The sequence below is a fragment of the Podarcis liolepis genome (genome assembly GCF_965112155.1).
Source record: "Podarcis liolepis genome assembly, chromosome: 10".
In the NCBI taxonomy this organism is placed as follows: Eukaryota; Metazoa; Chordata; class Lepidosauria; order Squamata; family Lacertidae; genus Podarcis; species Podarcis liolepis.
In genome coordinates, this window is record NC_139562.1 from 39,212,815 (window position 1) to 39,240,602 (window position 27,788).

The following is a 27,788-nucleotide window of genomic DNA, read 5'->3' on the forward strand; positions in this document are numbered from 1 at the left end:
TATACAGACAGGACAGGAGGCTTTTGCCTCATTGGCCCTGTAGTCTTCATATCCAAGACTCATCAATTCATATTATGTCACTCTCACATTAATCTTTCTGATATTCTACCTCAGGAAATCCATCTGAAACAAGTAATCCTTTACAGTACTACTGGCACCGAAGACAGATTGAACACAGATTCCAGCATTTCTGCTACCAATCAGTCCACCTTGTTGGTTTACCTTGGATTACTGATCTTTGAGATTTAATGAACACCAACAGTCACTATTCCAAGCAGAAGCTTGTGCCTAAGAAATCTGTCACTTTAATATAGAAAATTTAGCAATCTAAAACATAACCAACAGGATTGGGTGCATTGACATTATAAATGTTCACATTTAAATTAATATTTATATACAAGATTTATATACTATAAGTAAAATAGCTTCTTAACCTTTCATTTTCAATGTTGTAACCTTTTTGGGGGAGGCAGAAACTTTGGTATGACATCATATAAAGAGGCTTTACTGGAAAGAAGCATTCATTCAGCTACCTTGACACTATTTTGCATAACAGGAGACTAATAGCAACAGTTTTGGAAATACAAAATAAATTATAATGTCATTCTTTGGTTCATACTCCCCTTTGTTTATTATGTGCAGACATCTTATTTGCACATGGGGATTTTTTTGGCTACTTTTATTTTTTACCACAGTAAGATAGCCAAGGCAGCTTTTGCTTTTATTCAGCCGAGTGCATGTTTCATTGCTGATTCATCAGCTGAATTCTCAGGTTTTGAAAACCAGTTTCCTAATATGTTACTTCATTAAATGAACCACAAATCAGATATGTACCTTATTTTACTAACCATACTCATGTACACTACAGCCTGGATTCTGTTTCTTTGTCTAGCATGATCAACAAAAGGAACCCTGGTTGAAACTATGAAAACAAGGGCAAAATTTATGAGACAACCAAGCAGATTGCAGCATGAGATGCACTGAGAGGGAAGGAGGAGAGCAGACATTGGGATCAACAGTGGGCCAAACGGAAGACAGGTCTTCCTTCAACTATGTCCGCAAATTTCTGTGAGCTTTCTTGTTTACTTTGCCTTGAAACAAGTTAATCAGCAAGACTGGCCATTTATATAAAATCTGCTCTCCACCACAGACACTGAGTGCACCAGGGAATATGCAGATGGACACCTATTTACTTTCCCTGGTAAATGAAAGTTGTTTACTTGTACTGAAGTGTAACTAGGAACCACAAGACTGCCCACCTATGACCTGACTCTCAGTGCTGAGACAACCACCATATTTTTAAAAAGAGCAGACCACAGAGGCTACTAACCCAAACCAATTAACAGAGGAGTTTATTGTTAATCACATAAAAATATCTTATTAAGAACATTTATTTACCTACTAATGGTTGCAGTTCTACTATTTATCAAAAGAAATAATCATTCCCTTACCAATTCGAGTGATTTTATTGTAGGAAAGTTCAAGATTCCAAAGATTAGTGCAGCCATATAAACCATGAAGGGATGAAATGTCATTTTTGTTCAGAATTAGAATGCAGAGATTTTCAAGATTCTCACAATTAATCCCTTTAATATTGTTTTCCTGTAAACAAACCAAATAAATATTTCAAGTTTTATTACATTTTTTTGAATGAACTAAAAATAATTAACAGTACAACCCTATTCATATCTACTCAGAATGCTCAATAAATTGAATGAGACTTATTGCCAGGTGTTTAGGATTGCAGCTCTTGCCTCTGATCCTGACTAAAACTGATACAAAAATCAGTTCATGCCCGGCTGAATTGGGAGGGAGGTTAGTTTTCGTAGGTTCCCCTGGGTGAGAGGCAAAGGAGTGTACTTATGGGATTACTATATTCTGCCTACCACATGGGATACACTTACTTGTGAGCTTTAGTTTATCATCTGTGGCCCTAAACTTTGTGCTGTACATAGGGTTATTGGGTGAAGGTGTTAAGATTTGTCTGGATGAGCCTTTGGCAGGCAGTTACAGTAAAACTGCTTCAATTCCATTCATTGTAGGCAAGAGAATATTTGAGTGGAGGGACTGATTACCACCTGGGATGGAGGTCTAGATGTTTGGCCCTTTTCAGCTCCTCCAGCAGTTTTTGATGGGGCTAGCCACTTAGTCCTCTATTTGCCAGGTCAGTCTGTAACTAAATTATGTTCATCCCTGATTTGACCTAGAAGGAGATGACCTGACATGTATTACTGCGACTCACATGCATAAACTGGGTGGGCATGGGGTAATTCAGCTGTACACATCTGGGTTCTTGGTACAGCACCAGACCAGTCTAGATGGTCAAAGCATTCCAGATCTTTGTGTTGGCATTGTCCATAGAAATAGAACCTTTTACCAGAAAACCTATTGATTTGGGGATGGGCTTAGAGGCACTGCATCTGTGTTAGACAGATAGACAGATCTGGGATGCTGTCAGTGTATTCACCACCCTGCTGATAAGCAGCCTCCCTGACCAGGCTGGTTACTAGCAAGGTGAAAGATATTCATATGAAGGTTGCTATTTGAAAATATTATGCTGGACTAGCTAGACCTTTGATTTGATCCACTAGGGCTCTTATGTTCTTATTGTATTTGGAGTGAATGTTTAACAGCACCTTTTGAAATAATTTTCACTTCAACATAGACTAAAAAATACATAGTAGTACCTCTGCATCTATGTATTTTAGATCTTTGCAGTTGCTGAGTCCTTCCAAAGAAAGCAATCCACAACGTCTGAGACTCAAAAATTGTAGCTTTGAACACTGTGACAATGTGGAGAGGCTGCAGCCTGGCAAATCTTGAAAGGTAACTGTGGTCACCTATACACATTCAATAAGAGAAATTTTATACTCTTGCAACATTTGAAATATATTTGCAATGCATTATACAAACTGTGATTTCAAACCATCCAAAATATTGTTTCTAGCTCAAAACAAAAAAGTTTGGGAAAATCCAAAATCATATCAGGGGGTGGGGGTAGAAAACACTTCATGACATCCAACACACCACAATGGAAAGATGTACTTCTTTGTTCAACAATTGTTCTATGCTACTGTAACTCGTTTTGCTCATCCACTACTCTGCAGGCTGTGTAGGAGGTGTAAAGTCTCTTGGAAGGTTGTGATCAGGTTGCCTAACTGCACAATACTGCCATAGTCCCCACCCTACCCTTTGCATCAACAGAACTAGAGCACACAGTGAACAAGGAATGTGGGAAAGAGTTTCTATAAAAGTCAGTAAATTATTCAAGCATTTTTGGCAAACTTTATGATTCCACTTCTTACTTCCTCTGAGGGGAATGTTATGTCAGCACTAAGAACCTACGAATAGCTCGCGATACATAAGCACTAAAAGGATTCACAAGACACTTGTACGACAGTTTTGAACTTGCAACTTTTACTCACCTGTTGCAGAGAATTCCAAGGGCCAGCCTGCATTATCATGGCAGTACTCAGAGGAGGCATCAGACCAGAGGAGCATTTCCGTGGCCTGCTTCTTTCAACTATTTTCTTCCCCTGGTGTTCCCTATAAATTCTAGACCAGGATTTACATCCTTTCATCCACGCTAACCTCTTCTTTTCAATAGAATCTGAAAGCACGAGCGGTTGCTCAGAAGAATTGACGGAATTCTCACATCTGGCCCAACGACTAGTGACTTCCTCATGAATTTCTTTTAAAGCAAGCTCTATTTTAATATTTTCAGATGCATAAGACCCATCTATCTGTCCAGCGCCTCCAGAATCTAGCTGAACATCCATGCTGATGCAACTGCTATGCCTGCTGTCTTCCTGATTAACTATTGTAATAGTTTCACTATTGAGAGCATTTGTATTACCATTTTCCTGAAATTCCACAGTTGTCAAAAAACGGCATCTGTCATCATTTCCTACATGCATCCTTTCATGTATTTCATCTTGTTTCTTTTTCTCATACTCTTTTTTCTGTGTTTCAACTTTCTGTTGCTTTTCCTCAATTAGTTTCATTCCTCCATATTTAGCTTCCTCCTGTTCTTTTACCTTTTTGATTTCTTCCTCCTTATTAGCTATTTCTAAAGTCTTCTCTGTATTTGGGGGGCCCATTCCCCTTTTTATTTTGGCAGTTTCTTCTTCCTTTCGTTCTTCTACCTGTTCTTCCTCCTCTTCTTTTACCTTTTTGATTTCTTCCTCCTTATTAGCTATTTCTAAAGTCTTCTCTGTATTTGGGGGGCCCATTCCCCTTTTTATTTTGGCAGTTTCTTCTTCCTTTCTTTCTTCTACCTGTTCTTTTGCTTTTAATTTCTTTGTTATTTTTGTAACATTATCAATATTGTCCAGTTTCAGTTGCCTTTCTGATTTTTCAGTTTCATCATCTTCTTTGACTTCTTTAATTATTTTTCTGTTTTTAGCCAACAGTTTTTCTTTATCCACATTTTCAGACTCCATTTTCTTTTCTATCACAAATTCTAGGTGGCCTTTTTCTGTCCTTTTCAGTTCTTCCAATATTAGTTGTTCTCGCTGAAGTCTCAAAATTTCTTTCTTCTTTTCATATTCTTCATGCCTCTTCATCTTTTCCTCAAGTTCTTGCCTCTCTTTTTCTTCCCATCTCTTTCTTTCTTTCTCCTCTTGTTCCTTCTTCTCTAGGGCCCTCTTCATCAATCTTTCCTGCTTTTCTTTCCTTTCCCTTTGCATCGCTTCTTGCAATTCTCTTTGTTTTTCTAGTTCTTTTTTCCTTTCTTTCAAGACAGGGGAATATGTTTTGTACACCAAGAAGGCTCTAAAGGTAGCTTGGATCTTTACAGCAGCCATATTTTGCAGTTCTGCCAAGTGTTGTCTTTCCATAGCTTGTTGTTCTTCGAATGCCTTCTTTTCTTCTTCTATTTGTATCTGTAAGTTATTAATCAATTCCTAAGCCCAAACAAAAAAGTAAGCATTTGTAAGAAATACCAAAATTATGACGTACAAATCATATAAAATAGAAACTGATATTAATGGTTCTATATTAAATAGGTTGCACATTACATAGGCATATTAAAACAGGCAGGTCAGAGGGAGGTGATGTCAATCTATTTGTAACATATATATTGAACTGTGTTCAATTTATTGTTCAGTGTATTGCTATTATATTGGCTCTGTTATAATAATAATATGAAATGAACTATTTGTAATTGTCCCAGCAGGTGTAGAAAAAGCATGTTGCTATGCTGAAAGAATAAACCTGGGGTGGTATTCAATGCTAGCATCATAGGTGCCAACTCCCTGCGGCCCTGGGTGCCTAAGCACCCACAAAATTCCCAATGAGGGGGCCAGGCACTCTCAAATTTCAATGCTAGGGCCATTCAAGCTGCATGGCACCCATGGTCCCAGGCACCCATGGTCCCAGGCACCCATGGTTATGGGGCCAAGAATCAAAGTAGACTTATTAAAGTTAATAGACATGACTATCTTAGATGCATTAATTTCAATAAGTCTACCCTATGATGGTTTGGGCATGACATGTGGACTGAGGATTATTTTCCTATACATAAACTACGATGCTACAATCTTATAAAAATTGTCAACATTCTTGTATGTAAATTACCTCATGCTGTCTCATTTGTTCTTTCCAAGACTTCTCCTCTTTCATCAGCTCCTTTTCCATCACTGCCTGTTGTTGCTGTACATAATATAGATCATCAATGTTAGCACTTCAATTAATGTTAGATTTAAGAATGTCTGACAGAGAAAGTGCATGTAAAAAAGTAACAGAAAAGGCTGGAAAATTATAAAAATCAAATGACAAAAGCTGAAACATTTACTAAACACTGTTCCTCTAGAAAATCATACTGGTCCTTTGATTGTTGGTATTCTTATAATAAACAATAAAGCAATGTTTCTGAACACACTCTTAGATAATATGTGTAGCACCAAAGAGAAATAAGGTCCTCTTTGTACCCTAAAGGAGCTGATTGCTACAATATAATTCTTTTCCTGTAATATTTGAAGTATGATATATATATATCAATGTCAGTGAAAAGCATGTCAGAACTTATCAATGACTAGCATATTATGAAGAATCAGTTCTTTTATTTAAGCTATATCTAGGTTAGCTACACACGGCACATATATGTTTAAATTATTATGCTATATTTGCATTATTTAATGTATTAAACTTTAATGTATTTCATTAATGTATGTTTTATATTTTATTTTTTCTGATGTTTATTGTTTTTTAATGCATTCAAATTCATTTCAGTCTAAAAACAAGATATACTAAATAAATAAAAGATACGACCCACAGGTTTTAAATATGTCCATTATCTACATTAAAATATTACCGCATGGAACATTTCTAACTTCATTCTTTCAGCCTCCAGTTCCTCCTGCCGTAGTTGCCTCCTTTTTTCCTCCTCTTCATTTTGCGTTTCTTCCATGCACTTCTTAATTTTCAATTGTTTTATTCTTTCATTTTCAAGTTCATTTTGCTTTTGTTCCCAGAGCTCATATTCTCGCTTGCATCTTTCTTCAACTTCTTGGAAAGTAAAGCTAAGGTCTGTGCCACCATCATCTAGAAGAATGCAGGCATGAGAACTTGGAATCACTGATACTATGCCCCCCCCCCCATAAAATTGTGTTGCCAGCTCCTGGTGGATTTAAGAATTTTCACTATACCATAAAAACAAGGTGTATGATTTTTTTTTCTGCCTGTGATAATCTATTTTAACATTCTGCACTAGAGGAGGTTGCTTCATCTTCAACATCACCAACAATATAGCTCACATCATGCAGATGTAGAACATACCATGTATGGAAAATAACTGGCTAAACAATCTCTGGCTAAACAATATTGATCTCAGAGACCTGAGCTAAGTCATGAAGATGAGTGATTCTCTGTAAGTCACTATCTTACAAGATTGTTTACCTGTCAAAGAACAGATATCAGCAATTTCACTGGAAGCAATGTCTCCATTATTATTGGCCTCTATTGTATTATCAGAAGTCACATTGATCTGTTGTTCTTCATCTTCATCTTCTATTTCAGACAATACCTAAACAGCAACAAATATTTTCATGAGAGTGTAGTTGAGCTTGGAACCATCGAACTATACACAGAAGCAGTTATGTTCTATGCTAGTCATCGTTCAAAATTGCAAGAGATATAGTAGGAGAAATATAGGTAATGAGCAGATGTTATTTGCTATGGATGAAAAGTTTAGGAGCACTTGTATTGGCCACAATCCAACTTGGTGTGTGCAGAGTCTTGTTGTAAGAGCAGCAATCTTACTATTCAGTTGTTTAATGAGGAGGAGAACTGAATTAAATTCCTTTACTTTCCCTCCTAAGCTGCTAATCAGAAATATCACCGATTTTCGAATGGGGGGTTGTGTTTACAACCACAGCTAGATTGGTGAAAGAAAATGTGAAGGCAATACAGCACTAGCTTGCATTTAAGTCTTCTTATTGAATTAGGGATGTCTGCATAGAAGTCTACTTCAACAAGCATATTGCCACAAGCAAAATATGAGACAAGCCTCCTACCCAACAATAGGTTTGTATTTGTATTACAGTTTGTATTTTAACAGAGATAAATTCAAAATATAATTTTAAAGGAAGTTTAGAGCAACCACCAAGCTTATCAAATTATTTCTGTTATGACAATCAATATAAGCTTATCTCTACATGTGTCACATTTTCTGCTATATTGTTATTGCTCTCTACTGCCAAAAACTAATCAGATCCTGAATTTTTTTCTACATATGAAATTTTATTTTTGTCATAACTAGCCAGTTTCTAAAAAGCATGTCACTAGGAACAGTTTTTTCTGGAAACATATATTTGAACTACGTATTAGTGCAATGGGGAAAAAGAAATAAGAATACGGTGGATTAAAAAAAACCTCTTTAAAAATATTTCCTTATATTTGAACTGGATTTTTTTTTTAAAAAAGAGAATGGTAAATACTAAGGTTTTCTCAAATCAGGTGTGGGGAACTTTTGGCCCTCAGATGTTGTTGGCCTACAAGTCTCCTGACCCTTGGCCATGCTTGCTTGGACTGGTGGGAGCTGTAGTTCAGCAACACCTAGACAGCCAAAGGTTCCCCTTACCTATCTTAGATAATAACCATATTATTATTAAATAACATGTATATAAGCATGTTAGCCAAAGCTGAACAGGAAATTCATGCAGCTGAGTGAGAGGGCTGGCATCCATTTTCTGTACCCAGTACAGAAGCCAGGTTGGTGGCATGAGGAAAGAAGCCACCAGGTCTGAACCCAACAGAGAAACCCAGTTTTCTCACCCTTCTCTGCCAACCCAACCCCAGCAGATCTTCTCATGGCTGGACTGTTGTTTGATAAAGCTTAGATTCCTGGTGGTAATTCCCCCACACAAGGGTGGAAGCCCAGACCTTGGAGGCTGTTAAAACCTAGAGGGTTCCTGAATGCTCTTGAGAATTGACCAGTGGAAAATGCTGATGATCTTTTCAAAGTCCTGTCTCACTACAGAATGGCAAGCTAAGACAGGAGATTGACACAATTGCTTCTGAGTATCCTCTCCAGCACTGTGCAGTCCAAGTATATCCTTGATATTCTGAGGAGCTAGAGGCTATGTAGAAAGCCTGATGAAGATTAGTTAGCACACATAACTGTGCCTACCCTGAGGCTGTGCAGATGACTAAGGCACATTTTGCAGCCTGCATTGCACCCCCTAGCAGCTGGCCAGTGGAGCTATTCCACATGGTCCAGAAGTTGCTGACTCACACTCTGAAGGAACATCTTGTCCACATCATCTGGTCGCATAAACTGAAGCCAAGCCCACAACACACCACTGATCCCACAACATATCACAGACTGTAGGCATGTTTGGCAAGTGGAATGAGCAGTGGCAGTAGTCCTAGTAAAAATATATAGAGAAAATACCCTTTTCTTTAATTCTTCTGGATCTTCATTATATTCAGAAGCCAACTCAGCCAAGCATTCTGAAGCATTATTAGGAACTACCTTGTATATATCACCTGCAAATAAAGAAATTATAATGTAGACACTGCAGAAGAAGTTAGTGTTCAAAGCCTCAAATAATTCATTTCAGTGAGACATCCTACTAGAACTTATATAAATAGATAGCACTTCTTTCCAAATGGGCAGGGTTTTTTTTTAGGTTGGATCATTATACATCCAGCACTAAAGATACATTCCATACAAGATCAGGGTTGCTTATTCTACCTTTAAAAGACTCATTAAAATTCCAATGAAAGGAATAGGTAAGTGTTTTATACAAATCATACTTAGGATATCTTAATAATCAAAGCATAATTTGTGGCAGGCCCAATGTTAAACAAGGGTTTCTATCAATCTCTTAAATTTGCACTCCCAGGTATTTTCCTGTTAATATTTACAAAAAATCTCCATAACAGTGATAAACAGCCACTGCTACCCGAACATTTAACATTTGTCTATTTAAATATTTTGAATACTGCTAACTTACTTTTCAGTTACAAATAATTCTAAAAATGTTTGAGTGCTGTAGTTTCTCTTGTAAAACATAAGCATCTTACTTGTACACCAGTAGCAGAACAAACTGACTAACTCACTTACTTGATATTTCATCATTTTCCAAATCTTGCAAAATGAGCTTTTCTGCATTGTGGCTACTCCTCTTCACAAAATTCAAATATTGGATAACTGATTCTGGTAGCTCATCTGAAATCTAATATACATTTTAAATTAAATTCTATGTTATTTTCATATTAGGCTTGTTTGCAGCTAAGTTACAATCCTAGGTGGAACTATGTAAGGTAGAAGTATTGGAATACAAGTGATGCAGTCTCAAATCCTATTTATTTATTATATATTACCTTTCTGCTAATTCACTTAAAAGCAGTTATTTGTTCATGGTTTAAGTAAGTTTATAAAAGAATTAGATGAATTCATAGGACAGCAGTGGGAAACATTGAGCCCTCTGATGGGAGTCCCTCTGAGAATTAGATGCTGGTTACAAACAGCTATAATATGTTACTGCAGAACTTATATGCAAGTTTCTTTAGGGTCTAGGATACTAAGAAACAAGCCATCCACATGGTACCCTCCATGGCATATATTATCAACCAAACTAGTAAATATATCAATCTTCCAGAACTCTGTATACTGTATATGCCAAGTTTGTCAAGTATGCAGAAAGATCACTGTATGCCACCAAGTCCTGTGGAATACTTACTGGTTCGCTGTCACTTGAAGCTTCTGCTGATAAATCAGGATCAAGATCAGGATCATCTATTTCAGAGGATGAAAAACTGATTTTGCTTAATTCAAGTTCTATTTCTTCTTCAATTTGTCGATCATCATCTTCCTCCATTCCTTTTACTGTAACATGGAAAAGGCAAAAAGAAAAGAAATGCATGTGCTGCCGAACTGTTACTTCTACAGTTAACATTATGTTGTTGTTTAAGACCATTCTAACATAATATGGCATGCTATCCATCTCAAGTAAAGGTGGAGGTATAACTAGTGATCTTGACAGTATGAGGAAAGGGCCAGGTAGGCAGTTGCTGAGGTTTAAGTTGTGGAGACATTACATTGCCTACCTTTGTCTAGTTGTTGTCACTGTCATTAACTGTGCTGCCTCCTGACAGGTTCATTTCCTTGTCCCATGCATAAAGACCATTGTGGCTTGATAACAATTGTAGCTAATGTATTTCTGTTGGCCAACCACTTTTCAAAAGCAACACTTTGCAAGGGCAATAAAAATGGGGATACAATGTGCCTGCTTTTATTTATTTATATACACTCAGGGATTGCTATATATATATAGTAGGGAGACGGTTTAAAAACAAAACAAAACCACAACCCACTTGTGGGTTAACTGTCCTTAATCTTTTACCAGGGACAATTTACACTTAATGGTAATTATTAGTTGTCTATCTACATGGCCATAATGAAGTAATGTGGCATTTTGCAGAGAAATGAAAGAGAAATGACAGGTTACTCTCTTAAAAAATCAGAACGTTATATCCACCGTCAAATAATAAATCTACCCAATACACACAACTCTCAGGATATATCCAAGTTTGAGGCACACTCACTGTGCACTAATGCAACGGAGTGACACTTGGCACGTCTTGGCTCCAAAGAGAAGCAACTTAAGTCGTTAAAAAGAAAGAAATAGACGGCAGCCAGAGCCTCAAGCTTACAAGCGACACGTGCCCGCCAAGCCCTTAGAGCACTTGGACTACACGTCCCAGAGTGCACTGGGGTAAGCAAAGCATTAAGCCTTGAGCGGGCAGCGCCCCGTTGCACGCTGGGAGTTGTAGTTCTAGGCATCGCCCTCGCTCAACTGCCGCCCCGCTCTATCTTAGCGATCGAAACGGGTTCCTCCCCGGCTGTTTTGTCAGGAGAGGGGATCCGTCCCTGCTCTTGGCGTCGAAGACCGCTTCATCCCTCCCGCTTCCCGCCGCCGCTGAGCACTGACCTGCTTCAGAACCCGAGAGCTTAGAGCGGCTAACTTCAATGTTACAGGAAGTGTAGCCATGACAACCGCGAACAGCGCGCAGAAGGACGTCCTAGCTACGGAAGCCGAGAAAGTTCGAAATTAATTGACTTGGAATCGGAGCCCCGGGAGGAAACAAGGGATTTTTGAACGCCTTGGGAGGAGGGCGCGGGGATGCAGAGGAGCCAGCTGCGCTTAGGATGCGTGGAAAGGCAAGACGCTGGCCTGTAGCTAGGGAGAAGGACACCTTTCTTCATCGCTTTGGCTTGTTTTTCTTCGTGGCACAGCTCCTGGGAAAAAATTAAAATGCTAGGCAGCCTCGTTGGTCCTTTAGGAACCTCCTCCCTCCAAAACATTCAACAGTGGTTCAATACAGGGCTATGAAACCTATTTGTTTGTTTTAACAAATGTGTAAAAGATTTGCAGCCCTAAATCCACAGAAGCGGTACAAAACGTAACAATGAAGCAAAGTACGAAAAGTGTACTTTGAAGTCCTGAAAAGCAATCAATTTCTACAGATTCTAAGAACAAAACAAAAAACTTTCCCACAAAGTCTGAAAACAAAACCCTTTCAAGGGGCGTACAATGAATATTTTGCAAGTGACTCAGTCACACCTCAGGGAAAGCCCCAAACCAAAAAGACATGGGCAGTGGATAGTGAACAAGATGCTCAAGAGCAGTGGTCAGCAAACTTTTTCAGCAGGGGGCCGGTCCACTGTCCCTTAGTCCTTGTGGGGGGGCATATTTTGGGGGGGAAATATGAAGAAATTTCTATGCCCCACAAATAACCCAGAGATGTATTTTAAATAAAAGCACACATTCTACTCATGTAAAAACACCAGACAGGCCCCACAAATAACCCAGAGATGCATTTTAAATAAAAGGACATATTCTACTCATGTAAAAACATGCTGATTCCCAGACCGTCCGCGGGCCAGATTGAGAAGGCAATTGGGCCAGATCTGGCTCCCGGGCCTTAGTTTGCCTCAAGGGTCTGGAAACCAAGCCATATGAGGAACAGTTGAGGGTGTTAGGTATGTTTAGCCTGGATAAGGGGAGATGGAGAGGGGTTACGATGGCCATCTTTAAATATTGAAATATACTCAGAGTCGCAAAGTGATTTCATGCTCTTTATTCAGCTCATAGTGGTGAGGGGGAATGAATGAAAGTCCCCTCAAAGTATCTGCTTTATATACATTATTTACACAATGGGCTGCACATGATTGGCTAATTCCGGAATTCTACTGTAAGCCAATCAGGTTGTGGAGTCACTTCTATCTGGAGCATGATTGGGTGGTTCCTGCCAACCAATCATACTGCTGCATTGTTCTAGAACCAATCAGACTGCTGCATTCTGAATCCTATTGTTCTAGGACCAATCAGGCTGCTGCATTTTGGATCCTATTGTTCTAGGACCAATCAGACTGCTGCAGTTTGGATCCTATTCAACTCAGTACATAACAAATATCTAACATGGAAGGTTGAGCAAGCTTGTTTTCTTCTGCTCTGGAGAGTAGGACCCGGACCTATGGCTTCAAATAACAATAAAGGAGATTCCAGCTAAATATCAGAAGAATGTAGTTGCGATTCCTGCATTGGATTCCTGCACGGCCCTTTGGCCCTTCCAACTCAACAATTCTATGATTCTACATTTTAGTAGGCATGTAAACAGCATGATGCTAAGCACTTCTCTAATTTTAGCTAAAAGCTCTGTTTCTAGACATGGGACACCTCTGGGAGCATGCAGTACTCTCAGCCGCATGAGAGAACCTCTGTGAGTTAGGAAGGCAGCCAAATCAGGAAGGGTGCTAAATCATGAAGAATCTAAGTTTCCTCACTTCAGAAATTCTCCTTATACAGGTGAAACTCAGAAAATTAGAGTATTGTGGGAAAGTTCATTTATTTCAATAATTCAGCTTAAAAGGTGAAACTAATATATGAGATAGACACAGACTGTGGAAACTTTTGCATCTCATTTGGAAACCAACGACCCAGAGTCTGGAGGAAGAATGGGGAGGCACACAATGCCAGATACTTGAAACACAGTGTGAGGTTTCCACAGTCTGTGTTGATTTGGGGACCCATGTCATCAGCTGGTGTTGGTCCACTGTGCCTCATTAAGTCCAGGGTTAACGCAGCCATCTACCAGGAGATTTTGGAGCACTTCATTCTTCCTTCCACAGACAAGCTTTATGGGGATGCTGACTTCATTTTCCAGCAGGACTTTGGCACCTGCCCACACTGCCAAAAGTACTAAAACCTGGTTCAATGCCCATGGGATTACTGTGCTTGATTGGCCAGCAAACTTGCCTGACCTGAACCCCATAGAGAATCTACGGGGCATTGGCAAGAGAAAGATGAGAGACATGAGACCGAGCAATGCAGAAGAGCTGAAGACTGCTATTGAAGCTTCCTGGTCTTCCATAACACCACAGCAGTGCCACAGGCTGATAACATCCATGCCACGCCACATTGAGGCAGTAATTGATGCAAAAGGGGCCCAAACCAAGTACTGAGTACATGTGCATGCTTCTACTTCTCAGAGGTCCAATATTGCTCTATTTGCAGTCCTTGTTTTGCTGATTTCATTTAATATTCTAATTTTCTGAGATTGCTAATTTGGGGTTTTCATCAGCTGTACACCATAAACATCACAATTATCTCACTTTGCATGTCATGAGTCTATCTCATATATTAGTTTCGCCTTTTTGTTTCTTTCATTAGGTTATTCTAGTGTGTCATTACTGAATGCTCTTGCTTCATGATATTTCTTAAGTAATATCACCCATGGGTTAATAAGTTTTTTTCCTAAATTTTATTTCAGCAAAGTATCAATTTCAAAACATTCCGAAGACTAGGATAACATTTACAGAGAGTACAATAATAAAACATTTTGATTTTTTATTTTGATTTTTTAAAAAAGCTCTCTTAAGAAGCCTTGGAGAATATGTGTGAAGTTATGTATATGAGAACTGAACTGAATCCAATAAACATTGTTTTCTTACCTTTCCCCCTATATAGGAGTCTCACTAGTTTTTTTAAAAAAGTTTTTTTTTTGAGGTTGGGCTTCATGTGCAAGGTAAGTTGTAAGTGAGTGCACTATGGGAGACTCTGGATTCTATATATTTACGAGAGGTAGAAATTAAGCCCAAGTGACTAAACTTACCATTTCTATGGTTTGGGCACATCACTGGATTTGTAAGCACCTTAACTCATCTCTAAGGTTTTTTTAAATTGTAGAAAGGAGAGAAAGAAAGAGAATGGTTCTTGAAAGCAAATTAAGTGTAATGGAAGTGTCAAACAAACTAAACATCATTTACAAAGACATGTAAATAGTAACCTCAGTAACAAGGAAGTAAATCCTTATCAACACAGCGTACTGTGTGGCAAATCTAAACAGTGGAATTTGGAATTAACATTAAAATTGGAGTATCTGCGAAGAACTATATTGTGGGTTTGCTTCTTTAGAGGTGAGAGGAAAATAATATTTTGCTGTGTGTATTATCAGATAAGTGGCGCCAGAAGTTTCTTATTTGTTTTACTTATTAATAATATCTGTCAGATGTCTTATAGAACAAGCTCTCAGGGTGTCATACAAAAGGATACAATTTTTAAACCCCACAATTATTCATGCATCCACCCAGTTTGATTTGCTTAAAACATTTTTGTTAAGCCAATCCTATCCAGACATGCAGAAATTATGTGTGCTTTATCCATTTCTAGCTACTGTTGAATTTCAGTCTTTTCAATATTTTAAACGCCTGTCTTTAACTGTTGGGGTTTTTTTGGGAAGGGTGGTTATATTTTGATGTTTATTTTATATTTCGTAAACCACTTGCAATCCAACAGCATGTAACATTAAATAAATAAATAAAGTCATTAAGATCCTCACTGGAAGAATCTGCTATTCCAAATATATTCTTACACCACTCTCTATAATGTTGCAAGAACTTACACAAAGAGTTAATCCTAGGACTGATTTGCTCCTAGAACATGCTTTCTAGGCACAGGTGTGAGATTTCTAGGTCAGTGTCCAAGCAGAGTGTCCGTCCCCCCCGCCCTATGCTTTCCCTGGGAAAACCAACATTTTACTCCTAATTTGGAACAAAGGGCAATAACCGGAAAACCTGGTTGCCATTTGCTCTGATTTTGTGGTAAAGTGTGGGTTTCCCCAGGAAAAGTGGTAGAAGAAGGAAAAACCCTGGAAATCCTAGACCTGTGCCTAGATTTTCAGTTGAGGTTTAGGTCCTGTTCTGTCACAGAAGCTGCTTTGATCACCCTGTATGATCATGCCTTTGTCGGGAGAGTGACACAGGGGAAATGTGTATCTGTTAATTCTGCTTGACCTGTCAGTAAGAAAGACAGAAAATTGGACTGCAGAAGACTTTATGTCCTTAAATATTTTCTGTGTTAGAAAACATGGATACATTTTACTGGCAATATACATTTAAAACTAATGTGAAATATGCATTTCAGTGTTATATAAATATCACAATGTGCAACCATTGTTTCCAGGTGCCATTTAAATGAAGAGCAAAATGAGACGAAGTGAAAAACTCTTCATACTAAAATACTTCTTAAACATCCTCAATGGAATTTTCTTGGTAAGAAGTTTTCATGTACTGTGAGACAGGAATTAAACATTAACTGTAAGTTCTGTAGCACAATTCAGATACAAACAGCCATTATGTGTTGCTTTCAGGTGTTAGGTCTTCTGCTTGTGACTTTTGGTCTTTGGATGTCGCTAGACAGAAACAGGTTTTTCAGACTTTTGCGTAAGTATAAGCGCCTGCCCAGAACTTTCTCTAACCTTTAAAGGAAAGCGTATTCTATTTAACCATTAAAATGTTGACTTCCCACAAGATGGCAGCATTGCCTTAGAACATTTACTGTACAAAGCCAGGAATCAAAATATCAGTCTTGTTTTCATGTTATGATGCCCTTCATTATACAAACTTGAAAGAAAGCAGATGGCTTGAACTAGAAAATTGTAAAGCTGTAATACTTGGATTTATACTAACTTAGCCCCATTGGCTTCAATATACCAACCATCCAACATTGTGAACGGTTTGCTTTTCCAGCATTTAGGTAGAAATCAATTCAGTCATTCTGAAAAGAAAAAAAACCATCATTCAAACTGGTGCACATGTTACAGCCACTGTGTGGAGGCTGTTTTATATCACTTCATATTGCAAGCTATTTGGCTCAACTCATCACAAGTACCAGATAATTTTCTCAGTGCCACTGCAGCAATTGAGAAGAGTGTTATTTATGGTGCACAACACAAAGGAGCAATAGTGTGTACACTGACTCTTACTGCAGGGTCAGTATTATATAGAACACAGTTATATGGGCTATAATAAATAGTAGTAATGGTCTGATAGTAGGGAGTTCTGCCAAAGTCAAAGTATGGCTATTTGATAGCTAGTTATATTATAGCTAATATACACAGGGTAGGGCAGAGGTGTCAAATTCAAGTGGACTGGAATGGCACATCCCCGACGCAATAGATGCCCAGATGGCACATTCGTGTGTGTGTGTGTGTGTGTGTGTTCCACCACAATTCATAACTTCTAAAATGCACTTCACTCTTTTACACCTGGCTTCTAATTTAGATTGATGGTGTGATATTGTAAGTTAATTGCAACAACTGGTGGTTGATTGCACTTTGCCCTATAGCGAGATGGAATATAAACATTGTTTTTACAAAATTAGATAATTGCGATTACACAATATGCAGTATAATCAGCTTTTGTCGGTAGGTATCGTGGTTGTCCTCTAACGGATTCCCTATCGTGGCTCCATCTTAATAGATTCGGTTTAGGCTTGTTTTAGAGACCACAATTTTGCTTACTTTATTGATGTTTTCAAACCCTTTAAAAATGATGATTTTGATGTAGCAATGAGTCACAACTTCAAATACACTTTTATCATATGAACTGGCTGCTGACACACTACTCTGCTGCACAGTATAGGGTACATTTATGTTATCATCATAGGATAACTACCACTGAATTGTCCAACCTTGGTGCTTTTTTGTTTTGTTTTTCCCAGCTTCAAAGAATGAATTGGGTCACTGAGAGTTCAGTTCCGAAGCCTGGCAAGAGGACATAGTCTTGATTTACTTCTCTTTCATCTTAGGATAAGTGATCGTGTAACTAATAGCTGGGTGGAGTTGACAGCTTCACAGAGAAATAGTTACCTCTCAGGGCTTTGGCAGTGGAATTTTGAACTAGTTGGAGTTTGGACCATCTTTAAAGGCAGTCCTACATAAAGTACTACTCTGAATGCAATTAGAGAATGGAACACTGTGGCTGCAGTTGGTATACCAACCAAAGCTGAAAAAACACATACCTGGTGTTGATGCTACCTGGGCTTCCCCAAACAGCACCAATTGCAAGAGCATTCCCAAACTGCAGATATTGAATTTTACGGGGGGGGGGGGGCACTATCTAGAAATAGCGGTAATCCTTCTTGAGCTGGAATCTACCAACCCACAGCATTATCTTGCCTGGAGTTAACTTGTTTGCCCTCATCTATACAAGAATTGCCTCCAGGTTGGTTTAGGGTTTCAGTAGTGTGACTACTAGTGGTTGGACAGTGTTCTCAAAGCTACTAACATGAGTTTGACCAAACTGCGGGAGACAGTGGAAGACAGGAGTGCCTGGTGTGCTCTGGTCCATGGGGTCATGAAGAGCCGGACACTACTAAACGACTAAACAACAACAACAACAAGTGTGACTACTGTTAGTAAACATGTGTAGGCTTTAAAAAATATATATCCAGGAATTCATGAAAGTAAGATTTATTTTCTCAGAGACAGCAAACTAGGATATATATCTCTAGAATGGATAACCTAATACAGTGGTACCTCGGGTTACAGGCGCTTCAGGTTACAGACTCTGCTAACCCAGAAATAGTACCTCGGGTTAAGAACTTTGCTTCAGGATGAGAACAGAAATTGTGTGGCAGCAGCGGGAGGCCCCATTAGCTAAAATGGTACCTCAGGTTAAGAACAGTTTCAGGTTAAGAACGGACCTCCAGAACGATTTAAGTTCTTAACCTGAGATACTACTGTACAGTATCAGGAAAGGATGTTCTTGCACAGGTCAGTCTATGTATGCAATTTCCCGTGTGTAAGCAATTTCACATATTCACTTATGGCTATAGACATCCTGTTTTAAGTGTCACACATTAAGCATTTAAAAATACAAAATACATTTTTACATATTTTTTTTAGTATCCACAGGAGGACATTCAGTGGCAGATTCTGTTTCTCATATGCTGCTTGCCGTTGGATCCATCATTGTTTTTATTGGACTCTTGGGATACTTAGGAAGCATTCGAGGAAACAGGTGTTTAGTAGCTGTGGTAAGTATAACTTGTGAAAATCCTTAGCACAAAGTTGTTGCTTGCAACACACACTTAGCTTTCCCCACAACAATCCTCGAAGTGGTTTAACCTTTGAGATTGTTCTGCATCCCAAAGCTGATAGAGTGATACAACATGTACAATAATTGATGGGATCTTACTGCATGTACACAGGGATATATCCTTAATAGAATACTGTATTTCAAGTGTTCCAGCACAGAGAGGTTGAGTGCTTAGCCTGCAGAGGAGTACTGTACAGAAAAGGAGCAAAAACTGTTTAGACTCAGGGCAAAGTCTAGAGATGCCGCTTGCCAATTTGACTTTAGCAATAGCTCCCACTGAAGTCTCAAGGCAAAATCAGAAGTCTTACTACAGGGGGCAGTAAAATTGTTCAGAGTCTTTTCCCACTTTGTCTTGGAACTGGTCAGATATTCATCTACAATGCAAGTCCCTTCTTCACCAGGTAAATTCTGGACTTGTTGGGAGGGAAGTCAGATGCTAAGTTCAGTACTAAAATCTCATCAAATATCTCATCAAGTCTTTTAAGTGGAGCTTTTGATTCCAGTCTATCTTGGATTTAAAATCATTTTTACATCATGAAACTGTTCTTAATCTTTTGTATATATGATTCCCCCCCCCCCTGTTGATTAGGATGGTGTGTGTGTGTGTGTGTGTGTGTGTGTGTGTAAAATCAGAAGTGATTCAGAATCCTAATCAAATAATTAAATAAATATTTAAAACCTGGGGAAGATAAAAATATATTTGGCATTAAAAAAGAGAGTAACATAGAAGCCCAATGAGCCTTCAAAGGACGAGAGTTTCAAAAATGGGGTGCCACCACAGAAAAGGCCCCTAGGCTTCCTTCTTAACTAAGTGGGCAGGATCACCCAGAGGAGGGCTTTTGAAGAGTATTGCAGCAAATGAGTGTGTTGGTAAGGGGTAAGGCCCCAGGCTATGCACAGTGGCAAACGTTGGGGTCTCAAATTTCAGTAGTGCCCTGTGCGATGCCAGAATTCTTCCTCTGCTTCTTGTACTCCATTCTAAATAATAGCTGAGGCATCCCCTGGCACCCCTGAGGCTCAGCACCCAGTGCAGCTGAACTGCTAAAACACTCCCTTAAATCTGTCTCTGCTATGTAGCCCTTAAAGAGCCAGTGTGGTGTAGTGGTTAAGAGCGGTAGACTCATAATCTGGGGAACCGGGTTCGCGTCTCCGCTCCTCCACATGCAGCTGCTGGGTGACCTTGGGCCAGTCACACGTCTTTGAAGTCTCTCAGCCCCACTCACCTCACAGAGTGTTTGTTGTGGGGGAGGAAGGGAAAGGAGAATGTTAGCCACTTTGAGACTCCTTAAAGGGAGTGAAAGGCGGGATATCAAATCCAAACTCTTCTTCTTCTTCTTCTTAAAGGTAACAAAAAAGTTATATTGCTTGTCATCTGTGATTTAATGCGATCTATTCAGTGGGCATCCATAATATTCATGCAACTAGGTTACAGGATTCTAAATCACAATGACTTCCTCAGTTTATTACATTTTCTACACAATATTGTCATTTGAGCATTAGTGAAACGTGATTTCTCTGAAGCAGATGTGAGAAAAAACACCTGGAACCTGTGCAACAAATGAGTAACACATGTACAATTGTTGCATTATAAACATTTAGCAAAAGAGCAGCTTATTGTTTCAATCTATCTGGTCATGCCTTGGACTCTACAAAACAGCAACATGTCTAACAATGACACAAGAAACTATGTGTGTCCAAAAGGGTGTTCAGTGGAGGTAAACTTCATTCAAGACCTTTAAACAGCTTGGTTAGAAAACAAAGGCTCTGCCCAGATTTCTAGCTGGAAGGGAAGATTGTTTCTTTGTGGAAGCATTTTTAATACTTTACAAAATCTCTGTAAAGAAACGAATGTATGTACCAAGGCGCTAGGATATCTTATGGAGATGCTCATACTACTGCTTTGCTTTTCACTGCACAACATTTACTCAGTCAAGAATAAGGTTCTCTTTCTTTGCTGCCAGGCTAAGATTTGGGTTCAGAACACACTCATTGACAAATGAAGTCATTGCATTGCATTGTAAATATACACATGCTTGGGGAAAGGCAAAATTGTGATTTAGAATGCTGTAACCTAGTTGCATGAATACTATGGACACCCACTGAATAGATCCCATTAATATATGTATAAATGTAGACAGGATATGGTATCTTGAAATCTGAATTTCCAATTGGAATGCTATAGCTTAGTGGTAGAGCATGTGGAAAGTTTCAGCTTCATTTCCCAGCATCTCCATGTTGAACTGGGAAAGTTCTCAGGAGATGCACTACCAGTCGATGTAGATAAGTCTGAGCTAGATGGGCCAAGGGGTCGACTCACTATAAGGCAGCTTCCCATATTCTTTCTACATTCCTAACATGATAGCGCAATTCATCACTCAGCAGCTGGTGCTCAGCTATAAAGCTGGTATGTTTTACAATGATGACTCATTCCTATAATACACATAAATTCTTGCAGGTACCAACATTTCTAGTAACTGAAATTCCTTTCTATATTAATCACACAGAGCTTATTAATGCCATTTTGTGCAGCTTTCCTAGTAATAGGTTTATTTTTATTTTCAGTACATGGGTCTTCTTGTCCTTGTCCTTGTTATCCAAATGGCAATACTTGGGGTCCTATATACAGGAAAGGAAACGGTATGTACCTATTATTTACCCAAAAGTATATTGTGGCCAAGTGCACAGTGCCCTGGAACCATCCTACGCATGATCATGCAGAGGGATTCCAAGCATTCCACATCATTTACTTGTCTCAAGAGTATGCATGTACAGTATCTGAAAAAGAAACCTTAACAGAAAGATTGCTTATTTATTTATTTGCACCATTTATACCGTGTATGTGTATATGCCTATGGGGGTATGAGGGGAGAGATAGTATCTCTATTGGGGGACACACCATGCTGCTTTTGGGGTAGTTTGTCCACCTTTGGTTAGTTTGTCCACCCTACACTCAGCTTTCACCTGTGGCTCCTGGAAGCTGTCAGCATTTGACACCCCAGGAATGGCTTTGACTGATTGGCTGAACCAAGTGAGGATAGCCGATGGGTCTCAAATCCTTAGTGATTTAGAGGTTTCTCCTCCATGCAAAGACAGGCTCCAGTGGATTGAATGGATGCAACTAAGAGTGGATACAGTAGTCAAGAAGGTGGTTTCTGCATGTGTTGTAGAGGGAAGTGAGGGGCAGATGCAGACCTTCCAAGTGTTCCTATTTTTTAGGGATGTCCCTGATTTAGAGAAACTGTCTCAGTTTCTGATTTGATCCTGGAATGTCCCGCTATTCCGTAGGACGTTCTCCTGTTTTCATTGGAGAAATGTTGGAGGGTATGGAGCTATCTGACCCCTGAGCCATCTGAAGGCAATCCTGTATGAAGGTGTGCAGATGTAGCTCACCAACCTAGCAAGGTAGCCCATCTAAGAGAAGAAAAACTCTGATCCTAAACCTCCACGGCCTTTTGGGATATCTTCAGGAGAAGAAAAGGCTAAGGAGTAAACCCTACACAAATCTGAAGTGGAGTCCCTAAGCCGGTTGGATGGTTCCTTGCACACCTCCTTCCGGCAACTCCTGCAGCCATGCTGGTGCCAAATATATTGCTCTTCTTTCCTTTGGGCCACATCAGGGAGGTGAAGAAGGAGGTCTTCTCATCTGGGCAGCCCAGGACCTCCATAGCAGCCCAGGACCTCCATAACACTACCCAGGCTTGTGCCCTGGGAAGGCCATTTCAGTGCTGTTAACACATCAGTTTGACTTCATCCCTGGAGGCACAGTCCATTGTATCTTGAAACAGATGGTTGGCAACAAATTATACAGCGACCCAGAATAACAACTCATACAGAATGCAACAGACCAGCTGCTGACGGGGCTTCTCATCAGTAATGTATTACACCTCTGCTTTGGCTTCCTATATACTACCGAGTCAAAATCAAGGTCTTGCTGTAAGAAAATAAAGCCCTGAATAGCTTGGGACCAGCTTCCTTGAGGGATCTCATATATGCCAGCCTAAGCTTTTCATTCAGCTGGAGAGGTACTAATTAAGGATACCACATGATATTTGCCTGGCTTCTACATGACAGTGGACCTTTGGGGATGTCCATACCTAGGTTTTGGAACCCCTTGCACAATAATATTAAGCAAGTAGAAGGTATCCAGGGTTTACTGAGCATTTGCTGTCAAATGCACATACAGAGAAGGCTGGCGACATGAGCAAAGCTCTTTAATGGGACAGTAACCCAAAAGGGGCTTGGCTCTAGCTGGATTGTACCTATCGCTTGTGAATGCTTGTTGTTAAGATATAAAGACTGACATGTGCAATAGCTTAGCCCTTCTGTTATGGTGTATGCGCACAGGGTATATACACAAACTGTGGCTTACAGAAAGCTGTGTCATCTGTTTCCATTTTTAAATAGGTATTTTAACAGCCCTCAAGTTTTGGCCTTTCAACATGCAAATCACATGCACTTTGTTGATTCTGTTTCCCTTGCCTGGTGGCTACTTTGAGACTGGGTCACTTTATTTTAACCCCCCACCCTTTTTTGCTTTCTTCTTTTCAGTAGTCTCCTTGCTGGCAGGAAGGGTGTCAGCAGCCTAGACACAGCCTGCCCTGGGGGGAAGCAGACTAGCGGCTAAAAAGGGGATGTGAAAAATATACAGACATTAGACAACAAGATGAAAGCAGGGGGAGAGATTTCCGAAATGTGAAAGCTCTGGAACTCTCATTCTAGAACAGCTGCATGCAGGCCTGAGCTTTTCGATTCATGTTTATTTTCATTTCCCTTGAGAACTGTAGGATACAATAAGCATGAGTAGAACTGAAAGCCTGTCTGCATACAAAAACTTCTTTGTCTAGATATTCATTGACTTATACCATCACGAGGGCAAGTGGTGGCTGCTTGAGCTCTGTGTATATTTGCTTCCTGTCTCTGATGAGCCAGTCATGAGCACTGGCATCACTGCGCAGGGTTCAGCTCTTTGACCACAACGGAAAACCACCTGCATTTTTTTTGTGGTTCTGGCATGTGACAAACATATTCCTTCTGTGTGCTGAGAGCTGTGCACAGTTCGCTTTCCATCAGCAGGAGTCCATGCAACTTGTAGGCTCAGTGTTGTCGCTTGAGGAGCTTCCATGTGGTGAACTTTCCTTGGAAAGGCTGCAAACTGACTTTCAACCTACCTTCGGTGAGTCAGAAAGTGTTGCAGCCTGAAGCTCATACCAAAGAGACCAAGCAGATAGATCACAGCTGCACTCCCACTTCGGGGTATGAGTATTATGGATCTATATTCCCATACAACACTGTTCCTCTATAAGTGAGGGATAAAATGGAGTCCTGTGCAGATGCACTCTTATGCACTCATTCTCTAAACAGCAGGTGAACTTCCTATGGAAGAAAGATGATTTTTTTCGTCCCTTCCACTCTCAGTATTCAGTGTGTGATCACCTTTTGCCGAGAGCAAAGGATATCAAGGGGACTGCATTGGAAGTGCTGCTTGCTCAGCTCCTCCTTCTGAACATAGCCTTAGTATGCATGTATATACTTCTAAGGAGCTAGAAACATTGAAATCAATGGCAGTCTAGCTCCATCCCAGGCTCTTTTTAACTGTATGTAATGAACAATTGACTCCACTTTAAATGTCTTAGAATGCCACTGATTGACCATAGCAGATGACTGCAATTTTCTTAAAAGTGAAGAAAAAATGATGACACACTAATGGAATTATTAACACTATTTGTAAACAGGCCAATGACTTGTGGAGAGTTCAGATGGATGAGCTTATTTCTAACTATGGCAATAAACATTTATCTGCAAAGGAACATCAGTGGACTATTTTGAATAATATTCAGCGTATGGTGAGTCATAGTGGTAGAAGACCAAACAAGCACATTGTTTTCTGTATCAGATGAAATGCCTAAATCCTGCAGTGCTTCCTTTGAAAGGTCATTTAGCATACGTTACTGAATGGAATTTTTAGCTGAAGCTGGCTAAGAAATCTGAAGCATTACTGCGGTGCAATTCTTTGGGAATCTAAAGTTAGATTAGCCATTGTGCTGCCTGCTTATAGGAAGCTGCTTTCTTCCAATAAGCTGTTTGTAAAAATTTAAAAGACATAGATTACACAGGAAGTGCAAAGTCTCTGGTGCATGCATGACCTTTTTCTGTTTCTTCCTCTCCTTCCTCATATCTATAGGAAATTAAACCCCATAGCAGTGCTCTGATTTTCTCATCACTTGAAAGAAGAAACTCCTGTTTTAACAACAGGGCTTCATTGTTGATTTTTTACTTTACTACTTTATCATGCAACTTGACATGACTTACCTTTCTATTACTCATAACACTGAGGACTTTTCTCCTTCTCCAGCTCCACTGTTGTGGGCGATACAACTTCACAGACTGGAAATGGAATAAGAATAAAGAACATGCAAATCAAGTACCATGTTCTTGCACAACATCTAACATGGGGAAGTGGTTTTGTGATGCACTGAAAAATGCAACCTATACTAGGGTAAGCGTACAATGTATTGTAAGGCATGTTTCTGTACTCCCAGTAGAATTTGAAAAATTTCTTATGTATCTCAGTGTGCTTGAAATGCTAGCTGCTGCTCCTGATGAAAGCAAACACTACTTGCAGCAGGGGCTGGCTGTATTTGGAATCTTCTGTAATAATATGGATTGTTCCTTTACAGCTGCAGCTGTACATGCCCAAAGCTGATGTCTTATGATGTCAAGTGTAGGGCAGGCCAAATTGAAACCCCTGGCCAAACTGGGACCCCTGGTGGACCTAATTAGGCCCACAGGCTGGAGCTTTCCCATCCATGCTCTGTATCTGGGAAGGCTCATATTTGAAAACTGCTAACCAAGAATAAAAAGCAGATTACCTAATTCTAGCCAGCATCCTGTTTCCTCTGACAGCCTATAAGATGCCTATGAAAAGTCCAGAAGCAGGACACACACATTCTCACCCTATACATGAGCATTCTCCATTCCTTTATTAAGTAACGGAATAAATTTGCTCTTTGGCATTCCCCCCCCCAAAAAAAAATTGTTGAGCCCTAGGTAAAAGATTATAATTGAGTGTAACTTGAGAAATAAACAGTTACAGTCGTACCTCGGAAGTTGAATGGAATCCATTCCGGAAATCCGTTTGACTTCCCAAACATTCGGAAACCAAGGTACAGCTTCCGATTGGTTGCAGGAAACTCCTGTAGCCAATCAGAAGCTGCCTCGGATGTTCGGATTCCAAAGAGCGTTCACAAAATGGAACACACACTTCCGGGTTTGCAGTGTTTGGGAGCCAAAACGTTCGACTCACAAGGCATTCGACTTCTGAAGTACGTCTATACTTTCATTTAAATATCACTTTTTCCCTCAGGGTTGTGAAGAAGATATTAAGATGTGGTATGAACAAAATACATGGCTATTACTTTCAATCAATACTGGATTGCTAACGGTAGAAGTAAGTGTGTTTTTTGTTACATGACAGTGACTCGTTTTTTACAGGACACTTAAGTAAGGTGTGTGTCACACATTACCTTCACAATAGATGGTGGCTATTTTATTTCATTTTTCACATGTGGGTGCAAAATTGTATTACACCACACGTGGACAAAAATTCCAGTCATGTGTATGAAATAGGTACATATTACAGAGAGTTGGGACTCCATACTGAGTCTAAAACAAGCTGATGGTGAAGAGACCTTCAGTGGTTTGTTCTCAACATAGGGCTTAAAGATGACCCGGAAACTTCAGCTGGTCCAAAATGCAACAACTGCATTAACTGCCAGTTTGTTTCCAGGTCCAAATCAAGGTGCTCATTCTAATATTAAAAGTTTTAAATGGCCCCAAATATCTGAGAGATGGCCTCCTTCCCTACAGACCTCAGAGGGGCCTTTTTTGGTAGTTCCACCACCCTCCGCATTGGGCATTCTCTGTGGCAGCCCCTGAGTTGTGGAATTCACTCCCCACAGAAGTACATTTGGCTTCTTCACTATATAGCTTTTGGCAAATGCTGAACACACACTTCTTTAACCTGGCCTTTGACACCTGAGATGTATGTTTTCAGGACCCACCCTATTCCTGTGAATGTAATCTCTTTTGTGTGTTCTTAATTCTGACTTTTCAATTGTTGTAACCTGCCCTGGGAACTGCTGTTACAGAGTGGATTACAAATATAAATAACACCATGGGCATTTTCTCCAACTTTTGCTACCTTTTTAGGTGCTTCAGTTCGTAGCAGCAGGCTGGCTCTTCAGAACAATGAGGAAGAATATGGTTTTGCCCAGGAATTAGCAAAAGGCCTGCATCATCATTGCACTAAGCATCTTGTACTCTACTACACAGTTTTCAGCTTCATGTGTCCACACATTAATTACAATCTTATAAAATGATTGATCTTTCATATTAAACGAAACAATGTTTGTGGTGGATCTGTGTTTGCATCACGTCTGACACTTAAAACGAATATTTCTTTCTCTCTAGTTTTACTATAATAATTTAGCTAACTGCAATAGGTAGCAATTATTGGCTAATTAAACAATCTATGGCCTTTTGAACTGTGTGGGGTGCGTGTTATTTTTGTTGTTGTTGTTACTATGTTACATATTTTTGTGTTTTTATACAGTATTGCAAATCGCCCTGTGAACCTCAGATGAAGGGTGGTATAGAAAGTTAGTTAGTTAGTCAGTCAGTCAGTTGGTTAGTTGGTTAGTTAGTAATTATTTGTGTATCCCTGTGAACATGAAGTGCATCTCTCTTAGTTTATCCCCAGTCAGAATGCCGACTTCCTCATCTGGCCAGACATGGTATGCATACAACTGAAGGCATGCCTGTGTTGTAAGCACTGCAGTTTTCAGAAACTGAACCGCATGGCAATAAGCAGATTAAGTACAGCGATGGCTGCTCTCTGGCT

At 39.6% G+C, this 27,788-nt stretch overlaps 2 protein-coding genes and 1 long non-coding RNA gene across 8 annotated transcripts in view; 1 reads left to right on the top strand and 2 right to left on the bottom strand.

The window, feature by feature from the left end:
* LRRIQ1 (leucine rich repeats and IQ motif containing 1) overlaps positions 1–11,534 on the bottom strand; it is a 99,279-nt gene extending 87,745 nt beyond the window's left edge. The window contains exons 1-10 of one of the 5 annotated variants that reach the window (XR_014516533.1): positions 11,053–11,423; positions 10,188–10,333; positions 9,569–9,680; positions 8,894–8,988; positions 6,898–7,024; positions 6,314–6,543; positions 5,578–5,652; positions 3,426–4,904; positions 2,688–2,840; positions 1,452–1,602 (exon numbers count right to left, since the gene is read on the bottom strand). Coding sequence is in view for 4 of the 5 variants with exons in the window: in XM_083463077.1 (XP_083319203.1) it covers positions 1,452–1,602; positions 2,688–2,840; positions 3,426–4,904; positions 5,578–5,652; positions 6,314–6,543; positions 6,898–7,024; positions 8,894–8,988; positions 9,569–9,680; positions 10,188–10,333; positions 11,053–11,290 (2,806 nt within the window). In the remaining variant the exon portion in view is untranslated. The other 4 variants (XM_083463078.1, XM_083463080.1, XM_083463077.1 and 1 more) reach the window with 4 other exon arrangements.
* A 2,988-nt stretch (positions 11,535–14,522) lies between these two features.
* On the top strand, positions 14,523–27,432 carry TSPAN19 (tetraspanin 19). Of its 2 annotated transcripts, none has more exons than XM_083463115.1 (9): positions 14,523–14,535; positions 15,972–16,060; positions 16,159–16,231; positions 18,697–18,827; positions 21,452–21,526; positions 24,622–24,732; positions 25,242–25,385; positions 26,253–26,336; positions 27,098–27,432. In XM_083463115.1, exons 2-9 carry the CDS (start codon positions 15,983–15,985, stop codon positions 27,167–27,169), a joined length of 768 nt encoding a protein of 255 aa, XP_083319241.1. In that variant the 5' UTR covers positions 14,523–14,535; positions 15,972–15,982; the 3' UTR covers positions 27,170–27,432. The 2 variants fall into 2 exon arrangements, with proteins under 2 accessions (XP_083319241.1, XP_083319240.1); XM_083463114.1 differs by lacking the exon at positions 14,523–14,535 and adding an exon at positions 14,818–14,926.
* LOC310687701 lies at positions 23,634–25,275 on the bottom strand. The gene is made up of 2 exons (XR_014516547.1): positions 25,199–25,275; positions 23,634–24,262 (listed from the first exon to the last, which is right to left on the bottom strand). It is a non-coding gene; the product is annotated as an uncharacterized lncRNA (long non-coding RNA).
* Positions 27,433–27,788: the final 356 nt, after the last annotated feature.

Excerpts from the sequence above, each read along its gene's own strand:
- TSPAN19 (XM_083463115.1), top strand. The coding sequence starts at position 15,983 with ATGAAGAGCAAAATGAGACGAAGTGAAAAACTCTTCATACTAAAATAC. Across the intron at positions 16,061-16,158 it reads TCCTCAATGGAATTTTCTTG|GTGTTAGGTCTTCTGCTTGT; the intron begins GTAAGAAGTTTT and ends TGTTGCTTTCAG. Across the intron at positions 21,527-24,621 it reads TATATACAGGAAAGGAAACG|GCCAATGACTTGTGGAGAGT; the intron begins GTATGTACCTAT and ends ATTTGTAAACAG.